At 48.5% G+C, this 22,181-nt stretch overlaps 1 protein-coding gene across 1 annotated transcript in view; it reads left to right on the top strand.

Annotated features, from left to right (window-relative positions):
* Positions 1-22,181, top strand: part of LOC147901561 (uncharacterized) — a 257,427-nt gene that overhangs the window by 17,717 nt on the left and 217,529 nt on the right. Inside the window, exons 8-9 of the mRNA XM_087375079.1 lie at positions 19,423-19,587; positions 19,701-19,781. Of these exons, the coding sequence (XP_087231205.1) occupies positions 19,423-19,587; positions 19,701-19,781 (246 nt within the window). The remainder of the gene's footprint in view (positions 1-19,422; positions 19,588-19,700; positions 19,782-22,181) is intronic.

Raw genomic sequence — 22,181 nt, 5'->3', positions numbered from 1 at the left:
GAACATGAAAAATGATATCCCAATTTGGTTGTCTTAGAATTGGGTCCTTCACCAGGCGGGCCTTCAGATTTATCGAATGCTAGTTGTTGAGGTTTGGACCAAACAAAAGATCGGTCCTGATGGAGAAGTTCTATCAATGCCACAACGATGTCCGCATAGAAACGTATGAACCTCTTGTAATAGCCCACATGTAGGAGGGATCAGCAATGAGATTATCACCTCTACCGTAGCGGCGTCGGTAGAAACAATATGACCAAGGAGAACACCTCTCAGTGCAAGAAAGAAGCACTTGTCAGGATTCAATGTAGATGATCATTTTGTATAGCCAGATCAAGATGGGAGGCAGCTTTACCATTAAAAACAAAAAAGTCATCTAAAAAGACCTCAAGAAACTTGCCAATATTCTCTTGGAAGAGTTTAGTGACAAGTCGTTGAAATGTTGTGGGTGCATTACATAATCCAAAGGTCATCATTCAGTAGGTGTACGTCCCCCATTGAGTGACAAATGTGATCTTCGACTGATCTTGTTCTCTGACTTGAACTTGGTTGTACCCGCTATATCCGTCCATGAATGAGTATAGAGCATGACCGGCCACCGTCTCCAACACTCTATCGGTGAAGGGAAGAGGAAACCTATCACGTCGTGTTGCATCATTCAAACTCCTATAGTCAATACGTACCCGGAGTTTGCCGGTCTATCTTTTGGGCACAATGACAATTCCGTTGACCCAATCGGAGTAATTTACTGGGTAGATCAACCCTGATTGCTCCATTTTTTGTATATCAGCTTGGACTATCTTGCCATAGTTAGGATTCATGTGGTATGGACCTCTAATTACTGGGTCTGCATTAGGGTATAAGTCGATGCGGTGCTCCATGAACTCAGCTAGCACCCCTTCAGATCCTTGTACAACTAGGCAAAGACATCCACATATTCTTGGAAATAATCAGTTACTGTGGCTAGAAGATAATGATGTTCCCAAACCCAATTAGCTACCTTCAAATTCTGAGGTTGGTCCTCAGTTCTGATGTTGAGGTACCGTCAATTCCATGCTTGATAAACCCGAAGCATGCTTGGGGATGTGGAGGTACTTGCCTCATCTCACTTGTTCCCAATCCTGCATGTGCGGGAGTATCCTCAAGGGGAAAGTCCCCCTCCACTTCTCGCAACCAAGATGATGGAAAAGCAACTGTTGCTTTCTCTTGCATTGGTTGAGATGTAGAGGCGCATTTGTTATGTTCCTTAGATGCCTCGGTGCCTATTTGAGCATTCTCTATAAGGTAAGCCTTCCACCTTGTAAGTGGTTCCTAGAAGATCTTCAGTGGAGGGACGATCTGCCTCGGATAAATGAAGGTCAAGTAGAGTAAGCTGAGCCATGTCATCATCTGCATACCAAGTGAGCACCATTTGTCTCCCAAAAACATCAAGCTCTTGGTGGTGATTCTTCTCAAGATCAGACAAGTCTATGCCAATGTCTTCTAAACTACCATCAGTGTCCTCTCCACTACTACTACTGTCCTTTGCAATACCATCATTGTGCTATGTAGCACCATCATTGTACTTTGTAGTACCATCGGTGTACTTTGCAGTACCATCAATGTATTCTGGAGTACCATGAACATCCTCCTTACCAGCAGTGTTTTTTGCAATGTCATCAATATCTTCTGCTGTACCATCAGCGTCCGCTGCAATATCATCATTGTCCTTAGCTCTATCGTCGTGTCTGTTGCAGTGCCATCTTTGTTCCTGGTTTGGCGTGAGTTATTCGTGCCCTGTGTCTCCATTACCGTGTCACCATGTCTTCGAGGCATACTTCTGACCTCATCACCACCTTGTCGAGTACTTCTAGTCACCATGCTCTGATGCATGTGGGGACTATTGCAAAGACCAAAAGGCATCCTTCCATAAACTAGTTTAGGTAGATCCTGTGCACATGCTTCCTACTTGAAGTACCAATATGTTCTTTAGAATCCTCTTACTGGCATAACTCCACCATGTTCACTGCTACGGAGCCCAGGGCTCCCATCCAATCCAAGATGATAGCTTCTTCCTCTTCTAGATCGGCTTGATCCAACAAGTAGGTCAAGCTCTTGTATTTCTCCGCCGCCTATGTCTCCTCTCGCCCATCCTGGTCACCTCCAATGGGCAAGTGTCAAAGAGCTCAATGCTCCTCTTCGACTCCCGCTTGTTCTTCAAAATCTTCTTCCTCTAGTTCTATTGGGAGGTTTTGTGCCTTTCCTGTGACCATATCTATAACTAGAGATGTAGATCGCAAGGGAAACCGAACTTCATTAGTTGACCAATATTGAATGGCCTTTGCTGACCGCAACCATGGTCTACGAAGAAGTAGAGGATACGTTTGTTCATTTTTGGCATATCCAGGACAACAAAGTTGGACAGGAAAGTCACTCCACCAATCTTCATGTGGACACCTTTGACTACTCCCATAGGCTTCACTATGCGTTGATCAGCCATGCACACTTGAAAATGAACGTCACTTGTCAACTTCAAACCCAGTTGTTGGAGCGTACCTTTCAGCATGATGATCACGGCTGCTCCGCCACCTAGAAAGACATCCCTCAACTCCACCCCATTAATTTCAACTGTGAGCTTGGGACTTTGTTCACATGTGAGGGCAGCGTGGGTAGAGCAGTGAGCCCATTCTGAACCAGTATTGTCTCTGGTGTGGGCCCACCTTGTGAACAGATCCCTTATGTCGACCTCTTGGTATTGGTCTAATGCTTGATCTATGGAGACAACAGACAAAGTTGTCGTAGGGTGATATTGGGCCTGAAATCCATAAGATTGTCAATCAAAGAATAGGACTAGGCACTAGCAGTAGCCTTTTGTGACCTCATCCTCTGAGCTTCTGGCCGAGGGTCGAAGCTCACGCTAGGGCGAGGATGGAACTCTAAATTTTGAGTACTTGTCTCCTGTGGTGTCTCTTCCATCACCCGCTTTCCCTTTTCTTGGGCACTACTAGGTCTCACCCCCATCTCCTTCCCTTTGTTGAGAGTGCTTCTTGGGGAGAAAGTGATGGGCCTGCTTGTGTCTCAGTCTCCCTGCTTTGTTGTCACCTCCGTTGCAAACCTCACTATTCTGGATTTGTGGGAAGGAAGCTGAGGGGTGCTGCCTTCATCCTCATAACTGGATTGAAGATCTTTGGTGACGCTCTTAACCACCTCCTGGTACCTTAAAGGCATAGATTGAAGGTGAGGCACTCTTAGAGCTAGTGACATGCCTTGATGGTCGCGTGCCCTTTTCGGAATTGTTTCTGATCCACTATTAGGAAAAAACAAGGGTGGTATATTCTGGGGCATACTATGTACCTTGGAGGGAGGGGATTTGTGGTACTAGTTGGGGATGAGGCCTCCAGTGCTGACTTTGAGTTGTCCGTACGAGTTGTCCGTACACTTGACACCTTTTGTTTGTGACCTTGTCACAGCTCCCAACATTGCACCGATCAAATGGGGTTTGTTGCCCTCCCCCGCCACTACTACGTCAACCATATTGACTTGAGATGCTGGTTCCACTCTTCCATTGGGACAATCTCTAGTGTAGTGGTCGGTTGTGTTGCACTGTGTACAAGAGGGTCTCCCAAATGGTTTTGTATAGTCATCTTGGTCGTGGCCGTACTCTCCACATCTGTAACACATGATGGGTCTTTGAAAGTTGGTACCTTTGCTTGCACCTCCATGTCCATCTCGGAAACCACCACATCGATTGCGTTGATAAGGGGGTCCATATCCACCTCCTGACATAGGTGGTTGGTACGGTGCATAGTAAGGCTAAGGATAGAAATATGGAACCCCAACCGGATTGGATGTAGGTGCTTGAAGCAAAGGGGGATTAGGAAGTAATGGAGGAGGGATAATAGGAGGGGAAGGTGGCTCATATGCTTTTCCAAGAGCAGGAGGTACGAGTGTCGGGCTAGAAGCTATCGGTGCGGCTTTGTTGACTGCAGCAACTAGGGAATGGATTTCACAAAAATGTACAAAACGAGGTAGAATTAGGTACCTTAATCTTAGAGGGACACTCCCACCGACCATGGCTAGAACCCTTGTATTTTGTGCACCAGAGACCACTTCTGATCCGGGCCTCAAAGGACGAATGTCCATCTGCCCTTGTTCTTTCCTTAAATCCCTCTTTGCTTTCTTCCAACTCCTTAAGATGTTGCCATTCTGATGAGCCCCCTCTCTTGAGCGGTTGGTAGTTGGAAGTTGTGTTGGTGCAAAACTCAACTGGGATGGTTCCATCTTCACGGCCTTCCTCAGGAACTCTTGTAGGGAAGCAGGCAGTTCGTCCACAAGTCTGATAGCGATGGCAGGGGGTAAGGCTTTCAAGATCCACCCTTTCATGACAACATCATTAGGTGGCACTCATATTTTTGCCGCCAAGATCCTCATTTGTGTATAAATTTCTGAAATGCTCTCCCCTGGCTTCATGGTGTCTGTGGACAACTCTTGAACAATCATGTGCTCGAACTTTTCTAACTTGAAGGTCCTCAAAAATTTCTCCCTCAGTTCTACCCAAGTGTGGAAGTGATTAGGGGGAAATTGGTTGTATTACACGTCCGCTGCATCCTCTAGAGATGACGGAAGATGTGTAGAAAGGCATGCTCGTTCTCCACACCCGTAGCTTAACATGCCGTGAGTGGCTTGTTAGGAAGGCATGATAGTGCTACCTGGACTTGGCTGCTCCCGCTGCCCCCCTCCCGACATCTCCTCCTTCCCACAGCCCCTTCCACCTCCTCCGCTATCGCTCCCCCTCGCCGCCTCTTCTCTCTATCTCCTCCGCTACCTCTCCGCCCCCCCCCCTCCCCGTCTCCCCTTGCTTACCCTCCTGCCTCCCCCCGCCTCATCTCCCCGCGCTGCCCCCCCGCCTCCCCTCTCCGCTTCCCCGCTCCCCCTCCTCCCCTCCCCGCTGTTTCTTCCGCCTCCCCTGCTGCCCCTCCCCGCCACCTCTACCACCTCCCCCCACCGCCTTCTCTGCCTCCTACCGCCTCCTGCCGCCCCTACCAACTCCCCCCTCCATCTCCTTCTCTCCTCCTCCCCCCCCCCGCCGGCTTCCTTCTCCCACCTCCTCTTCGCCTCTTGCCCTCGCCTTCTCGTCCCCCCCCTCCTTCTCCGCCTTCCGCCCTCCTTGCCTCCCTCCTTCCTCTTCCGTCCTTACCCCCCCTCACTCCGCCTCCCCCTCTGACATTTTTCTCCCTCGCCTTTTCTTCTTCCTCCTTGCAGCGAGAGCATTTGCGCTTGTTAAGGCAAAATAAAACCTTGGTGGTGACCCTTGGTATGGCCAGAGGGGCTCTATGGCAGCACCCTCGAATCCCACCCTCGAATCCCACGGCCGTTAAGGTTCTTCTTTCCCCAACTAACAAGCAACAGGTACAACGGGCAGTTCAGTCCCTCCAGGACAAGGCGCTTGTGGGCAGAGTTGTGGGCCTCACACCTACACAGAGACAGGTGCGAGAGTGGATCTAGGCGAGCTTGGCATTAGAAGGAGACCACATCCAGGAGGTTGCCATCTATGGACGAGGCATTTTCCTCATCCAGCTGACCTCCCCCGACACTGCCTCGACACTTGTGGAGCAGAGCCCCATCCTCCTCGGCCCACATCTTGTTTACCTCTTTCCTTGGTATCATGGGTTCATAGTGGAGGACATGGATAAGACACACCATATTTCACGTTTCCCCGTTACACTTCGCTTTCTAGGGCTCCCCAAGGAGTATCAAGCCATCCTCCCTTCCATTGGTTGGGCATTTGCCACAGTGCTCGAGTCCTCGCCAGAGTCGGCCGCCTCAGTTTTAGCAGATGATGGAGTCCCCAAGATCAGACTGGTGGTTGAGAGCCCAGACTCCCTCCCAGAGTTGATCCTTCTCGAGTCCTTGGCTGCCCCGCTGCCTCCGCCCCCTCTGCACTCCCCCGTCTTCCCCGCCGCGCCTCTTTTGCTCCTGCTGCCCCTCCTGCGCCCACTACTGCGCCCCCGCTCGCCCCTTCTTCTCCCACCTTCGTTGCCTCCCCGCTTGCTTGTTGCGTCCCCCTCCGCTCGCTTCGCCTCCCACCACCCCTCTTCCCTTCAGCCTCCGATTCCACCCTTGCAGCAGCAGCGAGCCCTAGGAGCTCCAGATGCGGCGATGGCAGAAGCCGTAGACGCTAGCCCGATGGGGGCCGCAAAGGAGCCGATCCAGAGCCCCGGCCAGCCTGACCAGCAGGGGGGCCTTGTGGTCCTTGTCCCTCATCCTCCCCCTCCCCCCCCAGACCCTTCCCCCTCTTCTTCTTCACTTCCCCCTCCCCCTCTAGGGTTCCCCCCGCTCCCTCCCCCCCCCTCAGCCCCCCCTCCTATAGTCACCCTCACCACCCGCCTCCCTCCCTCTATCCCCCGTGTCCCCACCGCTCCCTCTCCTGTTGTCCCCCTCTCCAAGTAAGTAGCAAGTTCTTCCGCTTCGACACCCCTACCAGCTGGCAAGGAAACGATGACGCCTCCTTCTGCCTCCTCATCGCAGTAGCAGGCCCGTTCAGGGAGGGATCCTGAGGGACGAGGCTCGTCTTCCCAGTCAGCAGCCCCTAACCTCCAGCCTGGGCGTCCCTTACTGGGGGACTTCTGGAGGTTAGGACCCTAGAACTATCTGGAGGTTCCGGACTCTTATCCTCTACCATTGGAGGTAATGCTCATGGTCCTTCAGCCCCGAAAGGGGGGTTTGATCAGTGCAGTGGGATCTCCGACACACCCCGTTTGGAGATTTCCGTTTGCCTCCACAGGGGTGGAGAAATGGTCCCTGGAGGTGTTCGATGCTATTTTAGGGAATCAGATTACACTCATGATGGATGAGTGGATGGGGCCACATGGACTAGACCTTTGGTACGCCCATGGTGCGGAGGTGAACTTTCAGTTGAGCTTCACGTGCGAGGAGCCGGTGTGTGGTTTGGCGACAGGAGTTATCAGATTGCTGCTAGAGGCAAAGGTGGAGCAAGCACACTTCTGGCCCCTCTAAAAGTGTGCGGAGCTGTTCGGGGTGGAAGCCGCCTCCATGATGAAGTGGGCACGGAAGATCGGTATTGAGCCGGTATCCACACTAGTACGGCAATGCACAGATACTGACTACTCGCCCTCTAAGCCCCCAGCAAAATCACACAAAGCAGTCTCTCTGGGACAGGCACCCACTCACAGGAGAGCCTTGTTCCCGACTCCCTCGTCCTCATGAGCTAGACCATAGTGAGTTGGAACATACACAGGCTCCACGACCGTGTTCGTAGCCAGCCGCACTACCTGATACTCCGGCAGGAGTTGCAGAGGGCAATGGTAGGACGGGCAGTGGACATCCTTATGATTCAGGAGCACATGTTTTCAGCTTCAGACATCAGACGACGCCATCACCTTCTCCCAGGGAGAGGTCGAGAGGAGTGGTCCCCTGCAGTAGGATGTGGGGAGGGGTTTGCATCTCAATCTCACAGACGCTGGCCCTAGAGGTCTATGATTAGGGCAAGCTCTGGGCAGCTTGGATGGGAGCTCTGATGGGAGAATCCAGGGTCGGGATCCTAAACGTGTATGCCCCAGCGTGCAGACAGCACCGCCTTGCCTTTTGGAGGAGGCTGCCAGAGTGTCTTCTGGATGTAGACTCTTGGATTGTTGGAGGTGACTTCAACAACCTGGAGTTTTGGGAAGACAAGTAGGGCAGAGCCTCTTTTTCTGAGATGCCAGCAACAGAGCGTAGCACGTGGGAGCAGTTCATTTTCATGATCAGTGGTAGAGACCCGTGGAGAGAGTCAGATTTCAGCAGGACACCTGGCAGTTGTGGGTGGCCGATGCGATTCAGAGAAGCAGTGAGGAGTTGCAAGCTCACGCCCTTCGGCGGAGGAATACCCTTGAGGAGTGAGAGCGGGCTTTGAGGAGAGACCTCGCCTCCATCGAGAGGCTCAGGGAGCAGGACCCAGTGTCTCAATGGCTTAGTGACAAATTCGAGAGCGCTCGTCTCGAGCTCTAGGACACAGAGGTGCGGCGGGTTGAGTTCTCCTATCATTCCTCCCGAGCCCGTTGGGTGCAGCAGGGGGACAGGATGACGAAGCAATTCTTTTAGACCACTGGGCCTCGATCGGCGGCAGGCACACAGCTACAGCACGTCCGAGACTCGCAGGGCATCATGCACACTGACCTGCAGGAGATTCTGGACATGACCACGGGTTTCTAGAGTCAGCTCTTTCAGATGGAGAGGATGACCCCAGATGGTCTTGTGGCCCGAGAGCTAGTTTGGAATCACGTTCCGCCAGTAGTCTCGTAGGACTTATGCAGCCTTGAGGAGCCTTTCACAGATGAGGAGCTCTGGGAAGCCCTCAAGGCTCTCCGACCCAGAAGTGCCCGGGTGAGGATGGCTTGACTCCGGCCTTCTTCCGAAACTTTTGGGAGATTATCTCCACCCCTTTCCGTCTAGCTTGCTAGGAGATTTTTGACACAGGCCTTCTCCCTCAGTCTTTGAGCAGGGGGTGAATTTGTTTGATCCCGAAAGGGGGAGATAGGTCAGACATCTGACAGTGGAGGCCGATCACTCTGCTTGATACTGCATACAAGATCCTCGCCAAGGTCTTGAGTTTGCGGTTACGGCCCCATCTTACCGACATCATCCATGACACACAGACTGGGTTATTCCAGGAGCATAGCATCCTGGACAACATCTTCACGTTCTTGGAGGCAGTGGATTGGTCCAGAGAGGAGTCACAGCCGTTGGCCGTCCTTCTCTTGGACTTTGGAAGGCCTACGACAGGGTGGAGTGGTCTTTCTTGGAGGGCACTATGAGGAGATTGGGTTTCTCAGATAGATGGGTCAGAGGAGTTTCAGCGCTATATGCAGGGAGCTCTAGCTAGTTGCTTATCGGAGGACACACAAGCGAGGCCTTTCCTCTCTCTCAGTCAGTCCGCCAGGGCTGCCCACTTGCTCCCTTCCTCTTCTTGTTTGTGGCGGAGGCTTTGGGGTACTATTTGAGATCACATGTGGCGGGTCTCACAAGGTTGAAGCTCCCAATCAGACAGGAGGAGGAGCTACTTGACTCGGAGTTTGCAGACGACATGACCTTTGTATGTTGAGGGCACCACAGCGAGTCTAGAGAGAGTCGAGGGCGCCCTGGCTATTTATTGTGAGGCCTCGGGGGCACGGATCAACTCGACGAAATCTATAGGTTTCTTCACAGGCTTTGAGGAGACACAGGAGATCTAGGAGTGGGGGAGTGACTTTGGCTTCAGATGGATACCGTGGGGCCAGACAACGAGATACCTCGGATGCCAGGTGGGTATTGACATTACAGCAGAGCAGCAGATTGCCCCGGTCCTTGAGAGTGTTCGGCACAAGCTTCTCTATTGGAACTCGGCCAAACTCTCCTTAGCAGGTCACGCCTTAGTGGCAAACCAGGTCCTTCTCATGGCTTGGTATATCGCCTCCTGCTGGTGCTTTCATAGAGGTTGCATTAGGCAGCTCCGATGGTTGGTACGGAACTTCTTTTGGGCACGTTCAGATGGCACGAGGAACACTAGGGCCCGAGTAGCTTGTCAGACAGTGATCATGCCGCAAGCACTGGGAGGCTTTAGTGTCATTGATTCGGAGATGCAGAGCAGGGCCCTTCTGGGCAAGTTGGTAGTTCGTGGCCTCACCCGAGGTGCAGAGCCTTGGAAGCTCCTCTTACAGCGAGGGCTTATGAGGAACACCCCACGCACTGGGGGACATTGGCAGCCTTCACATTGATGGATCTTCTCAGAGGCCCCCCTCACAGGGAAGGGCTCCCCCCTGATGAGGAGTCTTCACAGGGTATGGCAGAGACTGGCAGGGGGTCTCATCCGTGCTCCGCCCAGATGTAGAGAGGAGTTTGAGCGCCAGTCCCTTATGCGGCACCCAGAGATCAGAGATTAGGAGGGCCGTATGCTTGGACAGCGGACTCACATTGTTTGGACACAGTGGGACAGTGGTCCAACAGGGTCCTTTGGCTGTTGGAGCAGACTACCTATGGAGACAGAGGCGAGGCTTGATGCCCTAGCACATCTACGAGGGGCAGGGCAGCGGATGGGCGGGATTGACTTAGCCATTTCGGAGTCCTAGTGGGAAGGACTTCACATTTGGAGATACAGTAGATGGTTGGGGCAGTTTTCCCGTACTGGTGTTCCCTTGAGGATGTTGATGCAGCACAACAGCACACACCTCGGCTTCTTCCGTGTAGGACCTGGAGGCCTACTTCAGCCACTCACTGAGAGTGACCCCGAGATGGATGGGAGTCTTGATGGGATACACTGGCAGATGATCAGAGTGGTGGGCCGTTTGGGGAAGGAGTGGTACATTGACCCTCCAGTATTTTAGAGCAGGATGCCTCTAGATGGCGCCTTTGGCTGTGGCGGGGTAGACCCATGAGGGAGGTCCAGTGGGATCCAGAAGAGTGGTTCTGGCCCTCCAGGGGCGGTCTAACTAAGCAGGTGGATGAGGTGCCCTTCTTTTCCTACACCACACGGATTGGCACGAGGCTGCAGATGGACTCCTCGAGGTGGACCCCTTCGAGGGAGAGACATTGGGTGACCCAGAGAGTTCGCCAGGATGTGCGCTTCAGGTTCTGGACACGGTTGTGGTCCAGCTTGCGGCCGAGGAAGATCTCTTACTTCTTCTGGCTGGCCGCCCACGGAGGCTTGCCCATCGGATTGTGGTTGGAGCAGATGCGAGTGGACGGGCAATGCCATTGTTGCTCCGATGGTGCCCTGGAGACTATCCCGCATTGCTTGTGGAGCTGTCGTAGCGCAGTGAGGATCTGGATGGGAGTCGTCAGGATCATGACACGTATGCAGAGTCTTCATAGAGACTACACTTGGGGGATGGTGGCTTGGTTGACAGAGGGAGGACATGCATTTCAGATTGATGAGATCTCCCGAGCCTACCGGATACAGGGTCAGAGCATCCAGAGGATCGCACTCCACGAGGCAGTCCCCCATGATAGTCTAGCTCCTCCTCCTCCTAAGGAGGACAGTGTCTCAGAGGTGGTAGCCAGCATCACGGCTTGGAACATTTGGGTGGCTCGCTGCAGTCTTGTGATGGGTGAGCACCCAATTCCACTTGCGGCTACCCGAGTTGCCATATTGCCATATGGCAGGATATCATTTACACTCTACAGTCCATCTGGGAGAGCGGGATTCCAGGCTCCAAGGTGACTATCGAGAGGCGTGCTCGTTTCTGCAAGGCTTGGCCTGCAGGTGTTTTCTACATCTTCACTGTGCGAGGGACTCGTTGGCTGTATAGTCCCCCCACTTAGCTGTTAGCCCCAGTTCCAGAGATCCCCCAGACAATGAGCGGGGTTTCTCTGGAACAGGCTGGTTTTTCTTTCAGCCTTTTTTGGGTTTTTCCCATACTCAGCAGCTTCGGGGCTGCTGTCTTGTACGAAAATCTTTCAAGCATTAATATCCTTTCTTTGCAAAAAAAAAAAAAACATGCCGTGAGTGAGGAATTTTGTCATATGAGCTTCTACATCCTCACGGAGTTGAGCTTTGAAAATCGGAGTTTTCACATGGACTTTGTTGAGTAACTCAAGAAGTCTACCTCTTTCTGTAGGATTGAGGACTGCCATGGCGGATGTGACACCCCTACTCACTCCAAGGCCTGAACCAAATGCAAGAGCTACAGGGCCTCCCAATGGAGCTGTACTATATGTGGGTGCCACGGAGACATACGATGGAGAGGCTGATGAGACAACACATCCTGCAAAGGACCACAATGGCGAAGTCACTACTGATGTAGCCATAGATGAAGTGTACATAGATGGTACTGCATACACAGAGGGCCCCGGTGTTGCAAAAGCTAAGGGTGGGAACATAGAGGGCGAGGGGGTTAGAGAAGATGGGACAGCAGTTGGGAAAGAGTGGGATGGAGTCGAAGCCATGTTTGATGGGTAGGTAGGATTGGACTCTTCATTCTTCCTCTTCTTCAATTCGTCCTTTGAAACTGTCACATATCACAGTGCCTTCTCTGTATAAAGTGTTGTTACCTCCGTCTTGGGTTTCTGATAGAGCCAATACTGTTTGGCATATGGATCGCCCATCAAAGTGGTGGAGAAAGCGGCTGCGTGTCCTTTGGCATTATAAAGTCCCTCTTCGGCAACAACTTTTCCTTTGGCGAGTCCTACTTGGCATTTTTCCATCTGGGCAGTTACTCGCGCATAGACATATTGCCCCGGCTGTTTGCCACAGATGTCTACATCCTGCTGAATCTGTGCCTCACATTTTCTTAGACTGTTCACATACTTGTGATTTCCTCGCTCTCATTCATCAGGGGCTTCGAGCGAGATTTCCTACTGTTACTTTTGGCAGGTTCTTCTGGTTATTTGGTTTTCATCCCGCTAGACAGGGTTTTGATTTATTTTTTGTTTGGGTGCGCTACTGGGCACTTTGGACTCTATGGATGGACAAAAATCATAGAGTCTTTGGTGATCTTACTTTTCCATCTTTAGTTTTTTTCAAACGATCTTTGCGGCAATCATTTTATGATTGCTTTCAGACTCATTTGATTGACCATGATGTATATATGCCTTATACGGAGATTTTCGATTGAGTAGTAGTTACTCCGCTTTTGGAATAACTATGAATGTAGTTATTTCACAGCAATAAAATATTTCTTCTCACATAAAAAAATGTGTTGTAGAAGCACACCTAGTGCTATGAGGTGTCTAGTGTGTGACCTATGTGATGATGTAAGCACAAAGGCCCCCACATGGGAGGTTCCTTTGATTTAGGCCAGTCCCACTGATGTAGGGGCTGATTGCCACTGATATAGGAGAGGTGCCTACACCTACCTCTCACTCTATATAATGGAGGATGTTCCTTCATTCTAATACAATGGATTTTGCCTCACTTGATCTCTCTCTCTTTGTGCCATGATGCATCTATTCTATCCCACTCACTTCTACATTTGGTATCAGAGCTGGTAGGCTTTGGAGAGCTCACTTTGGTGGTGCCACCTCATCATCTTCTCCATCACCTCCTTTTGAAGTTTTCTTCTTCCTTCCTCTTCAGAAATGGCTTAGCTCTGTTCTCTCCATCCGTTGCGTCTTTTGCCACGCCGTCTTAGCTGAAGACTCTACCCTATGGGGCGCATCTCTAGCTCAGAGTATTCCTCCAGAGATAGTCTCTATCACCCGTGCTGATCCAAACAAAGGCTGACGAGACTGATCACGCAATTCCGCGTCTGTGCTCACCTATTGCCAGATTCCTTCAAGCACAAGTTAGGCTATGCCTAGAGCTTGCTGCTGGTGAATTTTGAGGGCCAATGCTTGCTGGAGGGAGGAGAAATGAGCAGGTACTTTATCACTTTCAGGAATTCAATCTTCGACTAAACCCAGACAAGTGTAGATGGGCCCAAACTCGTCTCAAGTATTTAGGATTCATCATTGCGGCCAATGGCATCAGTCCTGAAGGTTAAGGCGCTACAACAATTCCCAGTCCCCAAAAATGCCAAGCAAGTCCAACGGTTCCTAGGAATGTCCAGTTTCAGCTCATGTTTCATGCCAGAGCTGTCAATGATAGCAACCCCCCTACGCAGACTCCTGTGCAAGAATACCAAGTTCTAGCGAGACGGCAAATGCCAGCAAGCCTTTCAAACGATTCGGGATGTCCTAAAAGAAGACGCCCTACTTCCTCACCCCTCCTGAGTAAGCCATTTCTTGTCCAAATGGACGCATCCGAAGGTTAGGAGCAGTTCTTTTACAACACGATACGGATGGTCATTGGCGACCGATCGTGTATCTTAGTCGCTCCTTATCACAACCGTAGTCAAGGTACTCCGCAATAGAACTCGAATGTTTAGTTGTTGTGTGGGCTATGTCGAAGCTACCTGCCTATCTCCACGGGAGCTCGCTTCACGGTCCAGAGCTACCATGCTGCTCTCACCGGTCTAATGAAGAAGAAACACCTTCAAGGGCGACTGGCCCAATGGGTCCTTTTTCTACAAAATTACGAGTTCGACATTTAATATGGTCCACGTAAATACAACCAAGTTGCTAATACTTTGTCACGCACACCAATTCAAAGCACTCAAGTTGCTTTTCGCACACCCCTCCTAGTCCTGGGCAGAGTACCTCCCTTACCCTCCAAAGACGACTTACGTCTAGCTCAAGAACAAGATCCTCAGAGTGTACGCATTCATCAACAGTTACAGTCAGCCAAACCCCCCTTCACTTTCATTTGATTGGCTATCTCTTATATTACCACAAGCCTTCTTTCAGCTGAGAGTCTTCATTCCGCAAATCTTTCAAGACCGCTATTTGCATTCCTTCCATGATGGTCTATTTGGAGTACACCTAGGTCTGATCAAGGTTTCACCAAATTGCAAACTACCTTCTATTGGCCCAAAATGTGACTTTCTATCCACAACTACCTTCAGTCTCGTCCCAAATGCCAAGCTTTCAAATAATATGCATTCCATAACCGTCACTTGCCCTTTCGAGCTTGTAGCTTATGATATTATAGGTCTGTTCCCCACGTCGCAAGGTGGTAATCATTACATAATGGTGTTAACAGATTATCTTACACGATGGGCAATTACCAAGCCCCTAAAATCCGCCACCGTGTCTGAAGTTGCTGACATTTTAATTCAGAATGTGATCTTACCTCACGGATGCCCAGAATTTTTGTTGTCTAATCAAGGAAGCAATTTCAAGTTGGATGTTCTCACAACAGTCGCCGACAAACTTAATATACAACAACAGTTCACGAGCCCACACCATGTTGACTGCAATGGACTCACCAAAAGGCTCAACTGAACAATCAAGATGATGCTCGCAATGTACGTGGATGCCCAACATTCTAGCTGGGATGTTTCACTGCCCTATGTCATAGCGGCCTAGAACACTTCCCTCTGGGAGTCTACTTGGTCGAGCTCCTTCGAGATTTTGTATGGACGTCCACCCATTTTCCCCTCAGAAGTCGGTTTGATTGATCATTCCAACATCAAGCATAAAGAAGCAACAGAATGGGCTGATTACCTTCAAGAGGTCCACTCCTTCCTACCACAAAATGCAACAAAACATCTCCGCAAGGCTCAACTTTACGATAAGAAACATCGCACAAATACAATTCCAGACAAGAGATGGTCCATTACCCTATCAAGAAGAAGGGCCTAGCAGAAAATTTCCTGGCCCATTGGGTAAGACAATATCAGGTGATCGAACCCGTGGGCAAAATGACATATGCTTTGCAACGCTGTGCTCTTGATTGACGGAAAAAAACACCACGGCTCACATTTCCAGAATCAAACCTTATCACTCTCGGACCACTCAATTTGTAGAGGGGGAAGGATGTGGCAACCTACCGACATGTGTACAAGATCAGGACAAGTAGACTGCCATGTTGGTAGCACTAGGGATAGTAGTTAGCAAAAGAGGAATCCTTCTTGTCTTCGGCCATTTTGTAATAGCACTTCTTGCCATTAGGAAACCATTGTAAGCTCGGCCTTTTAAGGCAAATGTAATGATGAAGGTGGCAGCCTTTTGCCTCCCCATTCTTGCAAGCCTGGTCTCTTGTTGTGTCTATTACGCTATTCATACGCTGATGGCTATTTGGACGAGCATGCAGGGAACTTCACGAGCAACTTCTGCCAGGAGGGCTATATTCCTTAGAGAATGGAGGGGTTCCTCTTTTTTCTCAAAGTCCATACCAAGGTTGAGATGGTACTTTCAGCCACAACCTTGGTCTATTTTTTGTTTGCTCAAAGAAGCTTTTTATTGGCAACTTCTAGGGTGTTTTTTTTTCAAGCTAGCATGATGTCTTTCCGCCTTGAGCTTGCTCTGGTGGGTTTTGTTTATACTTAATAGAAGTCCTTTGCTGACCAAAATATACATATATAGTTCTGGAAGCATCACCTCCAACTGACTATGTAGAAGTGTCAAATGGCTCAAATTAGAATGCAAAGAACAATGCAAGTAATCAAAGGACAAGGCAAGCGCGAGAAGCAAACACAACCTCTGCCATTGAACAGATGTGAATTAACCAAGGACCACTCCAATCTTCAACATGTAATGCTTCTAATCACAACCAAAGCGAGCCCATAGTCTACTTCGCTACACACCAACACTTCACCCGCCAAGCCACGACGGATGAGGATGGAGGAGGAGAGGAGGAGCGCGGGATTCATTTGACATTCAGGAGAGCGTGAGAGAGGAGAGTGTGAGGAGAGATACAGGCTGTAGCTACAAGCTTGCCTAGAGGAGAGTGTGTGGAGAGATAGAGGCTTGAGCTACGAGCTCGCCTGTTGCAACTTTGTGTCCACTATGGGGATGGACCTGTGTACTTTGGCAAATATGGCCACCTCTTGTGACTTGTGACTTGTGGCTTGTGATTAGTGACTTTTGTACTTCGGCCGACCTGGTCACTCTCTCGTGATTTTCTATTTCCCTAGCATATGCACTTGTACATGATGATTGTTTCTCCTTCTATTCATTCTCTAGGCTTTCTTCCCGATATGACCGTCACCTTGCATAGTGCACTCATACATCACGATTCACTGCATTACAGCCTATGACGCTAGTACATCCTTGCACAGTGCACTCATACAGTGCGACCCACTACATTAGAGCTTACAACACTGTACACACTCTATGCTTCTCACACTAGTGGCCTTTGGCATCCGGTAACACCACCGGAAGGGATAGGAACCCCCCCTCAGGCAATTTATGGCGATCACGGTGGGATACTTCTAGTGTTGAGTAGCAAGAATGAAGTGGTATTCTAGGATCCTAGAGGAGAGAGGTCTTATGCCGAGTAGTTTTGATACCCTTGAAGGAGGTAGTAAGAGAACTAGGAGGTACTTAAGGAGAGTGGAAAAAAGACTTCCAACAGACCAAACTCGATACAAGAAGCATTACATGATGCAACATAAGTTCTTGAGGTCCTCAAGGCGGGCACAAAGTGAACCCATCGGAGCATTAGCCAGAGCAAGTAACTTCATTGAAACTCTCATTGATCTGGATCAATAGGATCCCTAGTGGCCGGATTGGGACTCTGGAGAAGAAGTGCAAAGCGGAGAGCATGTGAAAGAGGAAGGTACCAAGGACAAAGGCTCCTCCTCCTCTTCTTGCAAAGATGTATTCATCAACAACAAACACTTATGGGGGAGTGGTGACTCCCCCTGCATCGGAGTCCACATCCACTGGTCAAGCTACTACCTCATCTCTTATGAATAACTCAGGGTTCTTATCGAGTCTTGCTTCTATATCCACCCCACCCGTGATTACTCATTTTGCCCGGTCATGTCCTTACCTTCCATGAATGTTCCACCTCCTTTTTCATCTACGTCTATGCTGCCTTTTTCACTCTCTCCCTCCTTCCCCACTCAAGCCTATCCTGAAGTTCCAAATGAGATACCGGCAAGAAAGGTTGAAGCATGTCTGAAATTTTGTGCCATAAAGGACGATAATGAGCTCCCAAACCATACTTGCTAGCAGCCGCTGAAAAAGATAAAGAGTGCCATCATCCTGAAGTACATCCGCCACAGAAGCACTTTAAAAGATATAAAATAAGAACACCTGGGTTCTTGTATAGCCAAAGGAGGGTGAAATACTTTGGACCAATAAATATTCTCAGCCCTCAAGGAATTTCCCAACGAGAATCTCTACCATTCCATTCCAAGTGGGATAAGATATGCTTCCAATCAAGAAGCAAACGAGAGACAAAAGGGCAGCCTCTGATCTCGCCTTGAATAGAGCCAAATAGAAAACCCCACTTTGTAGACTGCCAATGCCCAAAAGCAGAAGTATCAATATGCAGCAAAAGAGAGCGGATCATGTAAGCCCAAGGCTGATCCCCTTGCATTAACTACAACATCATTTTCCCCCTGTGAGCAATTATATGCATTTGAATATTGAGTATGTTCAAACCCCCGTGCATCTTTGGAGAACAGAGACGATGCATAGAGAGTAATCTGAGACTTTTCTTGCCATTTTTTGAACGCCAGAGAATCTCCATGATAGCAGACATAAAGGAAACCAGATCTGCCTTAGTAAACATGATGAGGGGCAGATAGAATTGTATGTATGCTATCAAAATGGATTGCGTTATTCGCAAACGAACATGTACTGCCAAGTTGCAAGCTTCCAATATTCAAGTTTTTTCCTCAGCTTTGTGAGCACCCAATCAGTTTGTTGAGAACGAGTGACTCCCCAACCTAGAGGATAGCCAAGCTATCGAATCAATTGAGAAGGTGGAACAATTTCCCCAGGCCATAAAAGACTATGCCAGTCTTTAGCATGCAACGGCATTAGCTTGGATTTCTGAAAATTCACATGAAAACCAGCAGCTAAGCCATATGTGGAAAGGGCCTGCATAATCAAAGAGAGATTGCTCTGAGTATTTTTGGGGGTAAAGAAAGAATCATCAGCATATGCTTGAGCGATCATGCTACGGCTGCCAAGAATTTCCAATCCATGCAACATGTCAGTGTCCAAAAGATGGTCCATATATTGAAGCATTGGATGAGTGGCTATGGCAAATAGTAAAGCACTGAGGGGACAGCCTTGTTGAACAGAACAACCAAGAGTCCAGGTTGTAGAAATATCCCCTGAAAGTATGCAGGCAGCTTTACTATCTTGATATAGCCAATCGATAACTTGCTACATTTTTGTGCCAAATCCCAAGGCCTGCATCGTTTGTGAAATAAAGCCCCACTGAACAGTATCAAAAGCTTTGGCAATATCAACTTGCAATAGCAAAACATCATGCTGCATATATTTGGCATATTCTATTCCAACATAGGCATTAGCAATGTTGTCTGTGATATGACTACGAGGAACAAAACCATATTGCGCAGCATGCAACCCATCATGCAAATAGCCTTTAGCGAGCATTTCAGCCTGGCATACGTGGAGATCCATGTACAGAGACACTTGATGGTTCTCAGGTCCACCCTTCTCACACCATGGCTAGTATTTGGACAAACACTGTAGACACTTTGATGGTGATATGGTCAAGTATGCAAAGGTCTTCTAGGGTCGCTTTTGCCAGGACAACCATTTTCCTCAGGGGCTGTCCGTTCTTCTCAGAGGTCACAATAGGTTTGAGGTGGTACTTCCTGCCTCAACCCTAGATCTTTACCAGGCTTTTTTGTTGAGTAGGGGTTGATACACCTCCGGTTTCTTAGCATGCTATGCATGGTGTACTCTTGCCTTGAGCACCCTTCTCTCCCGTCTTTTTTCGTACTTAATAATAAGTGTTTTTCTTAGGGAAAAAAGGTAATCACAAAACTTGTATTGCTTTTCCCGAAACTACTACTCTTTTATCCTCTTTTTTGACAAGCAGATATCCTCTGATATTCTGGTAGAATATTTTTGTTTCGTTTATTTGTTTAAGAAGGGCTATTCATATAAAAAGAAATCACATACCTACCATTCACTCCACCGTTGTAACATTTCCTTTCTTTTTAGGTGGTTAAGGAAGATCTTTTACAGTTAGCGCTTGCACGAGGCAAGGTAGAAGAAACTGTCAGCTCAAGAGTCATATGCAGTCAGTTGTTAGGTGCAATTGCACCGATGCTTGAGCAGCAAGACATTGAAAATGCATTTTTGAGCAAAGCTATGGCTCTTTGTCAGGTTAGGAGCTCCATGGTTATGATTTATGTTGTTTTTTTTGAACTATGAAAATTGTAAAACCTAAACATGTTTCATATCAGTACATGTTCACAATTTTCTCGCTGTTGGCCCAGGACACAGATGCAGAGGTTCGGATATGCATGTGTGAGCAACTAAATGCCATATCACATGCTGTGGGGATCGAAACTACTAGGGTGAGCTCCAAGGTTTTAGTAGATCATATGGGATTTCTCCAGTTGATTCTCGAAATTCCAGAAACATTAGGCTAACACTCAGTAGCAAGGTAGAATTTGTGTAATCTGAAAGCTAAAGCTTTTCATTTAATCAAAATTGAGATTCCTAGGAAAAGCAGTATTGGAAAACGGTCCAGACAACTCATGTGGAAGGGCTCCCAGTCAAATGTTCTTCTCATTTCAAAGATCCAGGATGGATGTCTTTTTCCTAGGTAACGTTCAGCACGGTGACACGTTTATAACATTTCATACTTTGAACAGCCAGAGGGAGAACATCCATCAGTGGCCCTTTCGTGATGCATGTAAGGAATTCCAGTGCAGTCATATGAGTGTAGGGCTGAGAAAGTGACTTCCACAAAGTCATCTTGATTGCCTTCACTACATTATTATGGAGTTTATACAAGGGTTTGTATCTCTTCTGAAAACCGTGCGCAGCCATGGATTGACATCTGTTCCATGCCTTTTTGGTTTGGTTGAAGTACTGACGTGCACTCAGGCGAGTGTTGGTACCTTCACTGAGTGTTGATTTTTAGTGCTGTAGGAAGTGAGGACACATCTTTGAGTTCCAAAGATAAATGATTTTTTCTTGAATATTCTAGAAGGTCCATTATCTTTATTTTTTGCAGTTACAGAATAAGATGACGCTGTATCTGAATTGCACCTACCTTCCTCAACCACGGCCTTCCAAGAATCAAAGGATAGGCTCCCAACCCCGCAGGCATCACATGACAATCCACTCGACATGAAACACTGAATGCCTCAACCTCTAGACCAGGTACTACCCCTAAAGTCTTCACCTTGGAGTGGTTTGCCATTCTGATGCGATAACTGGAGGAGCAGGATATCTTCAGTCCTAATCTCTCCACACAAGCCTAAGTAATCACACAAATCTGCGCACCTCCATCTATATAGGCCTCTCCAAAACCCTTTCCTTTATGCCAGGCTTCTACAGCAGGTAAAAGATCCGGCAACTCTGAGACAGACATCAGCTTAATTGTACCTTTATGAGAGTTCTTCTTTGCTGGATTTACAGCCCGCCTCCATTCTTTTTTAAGCTTTGGGCATAGACCAATCATTTGAGCAAATGTAATGTCCGGTTTCCTCGCTGAAAGACCTTCCACCAAATCATAATCTCCCTGCTCCTTCCCCATGGGATAATCTGCAGTTTTGTACTTCCTTCTGGGCTTCCTGCTCTTCTTCTTTTGGTAGGTCATCATCTCCTCAGACTGCTTCCCCTTCTTTGCACTCGGACCAACCTCCTCTTCTCTATCTCTCTTCCCTAATGACATGACATCTTTAACTTCCTCTAACTCCAACAAGCAAAATGTAACTGCCTTACCTTTCCCTTTCTCTTCTGCAGTGGCTTTATGGATTCCAAAGGTACTAGGCTGACCTGCATCTTTTACTTCTACACTATGATCATTCACCCTATTATTTAACCCTGTTGTCAATGGATAAACATCACCTCCAGCACGAGGAGGCTTATTACAGTGTGTGCTGTAATGTCCCCACTCTCCACAATTAAAGCACTGAACACAAGGTGCAAATGACCCTTGACCTCGTCCTACCTGCCACGGGCCTGAATTATTTGAAGAAGGCATGCCGCCTCTGCCATAACCACCCGATGATCTACCTCTTCCCCTACCGTTCATCAAATTCAAACTCAAACTCTTCATAAGCTCCGACATTTCATGAATTTCTTCTTTTATATTCTCCTCCTTCCTGACTTCTGGCTTTTGTATTTCTGGCTTCACATGAGAGAGAATTTCAGGCACATGCTGAACCATTGGCATCTCTTGCATCATTTGTGACAATCTTATCTGCTTCCTCTCCTTCTCTTTTGCTACCCTGAGAACATCCTCATAAGTGACCAGCTCTTTACATTCAATCTTTATCCTAATCTCTGGCTTCAAACCAGCAACAAACCTATCCTTTTTAATGACTCTGGGAGGAACTTTAGGTAATAAGACCACCTACTATTTATTCCACAACACAGTGAACTTACCGACATACTCATCTACTAATTGAGTCGGCTGTTGCTGCAATAAACATAGCTCTCTCCAAATGCCATCAGGATCTCTAACACACATAAACTTGTCCAGGAAAGCTGTCCTCACCTCTGGATAAGTCGGGTTTCTGTGAGCACCCTGATCATCACGCATCCTTGTAGAGAAAGTCTGCAGCCAAGTTCTCGCTTCTCCCAACAGACAAAAGGATAAAATCTGAAGAAGGACTTCTGGAGCATTCCTGTCTTTAATAAGAGCTGTGAACTCCAAGCACTCTAAAAATCTCTCTGGGTCTTCATTGGGCAACCCGTGAAATCGAGGAAATTCATGAGCCATCTCTCCTCTTGACTAACTT

The sequence above is a fragment of the Dipteris shenzhenensis genome, chromosome 5 (genome assembly GCF_047967505.1).
Source record: "Dipteris shenzhenensis isolate YYH24624 ecotype China chromosome 5, Dip_SZ_1.0, whole genome shotgun sequence".
NCBI lineage: Eukaryota > Viridiplantae > Streptophyta > Polypodiopsida > Gleicheniales > Dipteridaceae > Dipteris > Dipteris shenzhenensis.
This window is presented reverse-complemented; position numbering and strand designations above follow the sequence as displayed.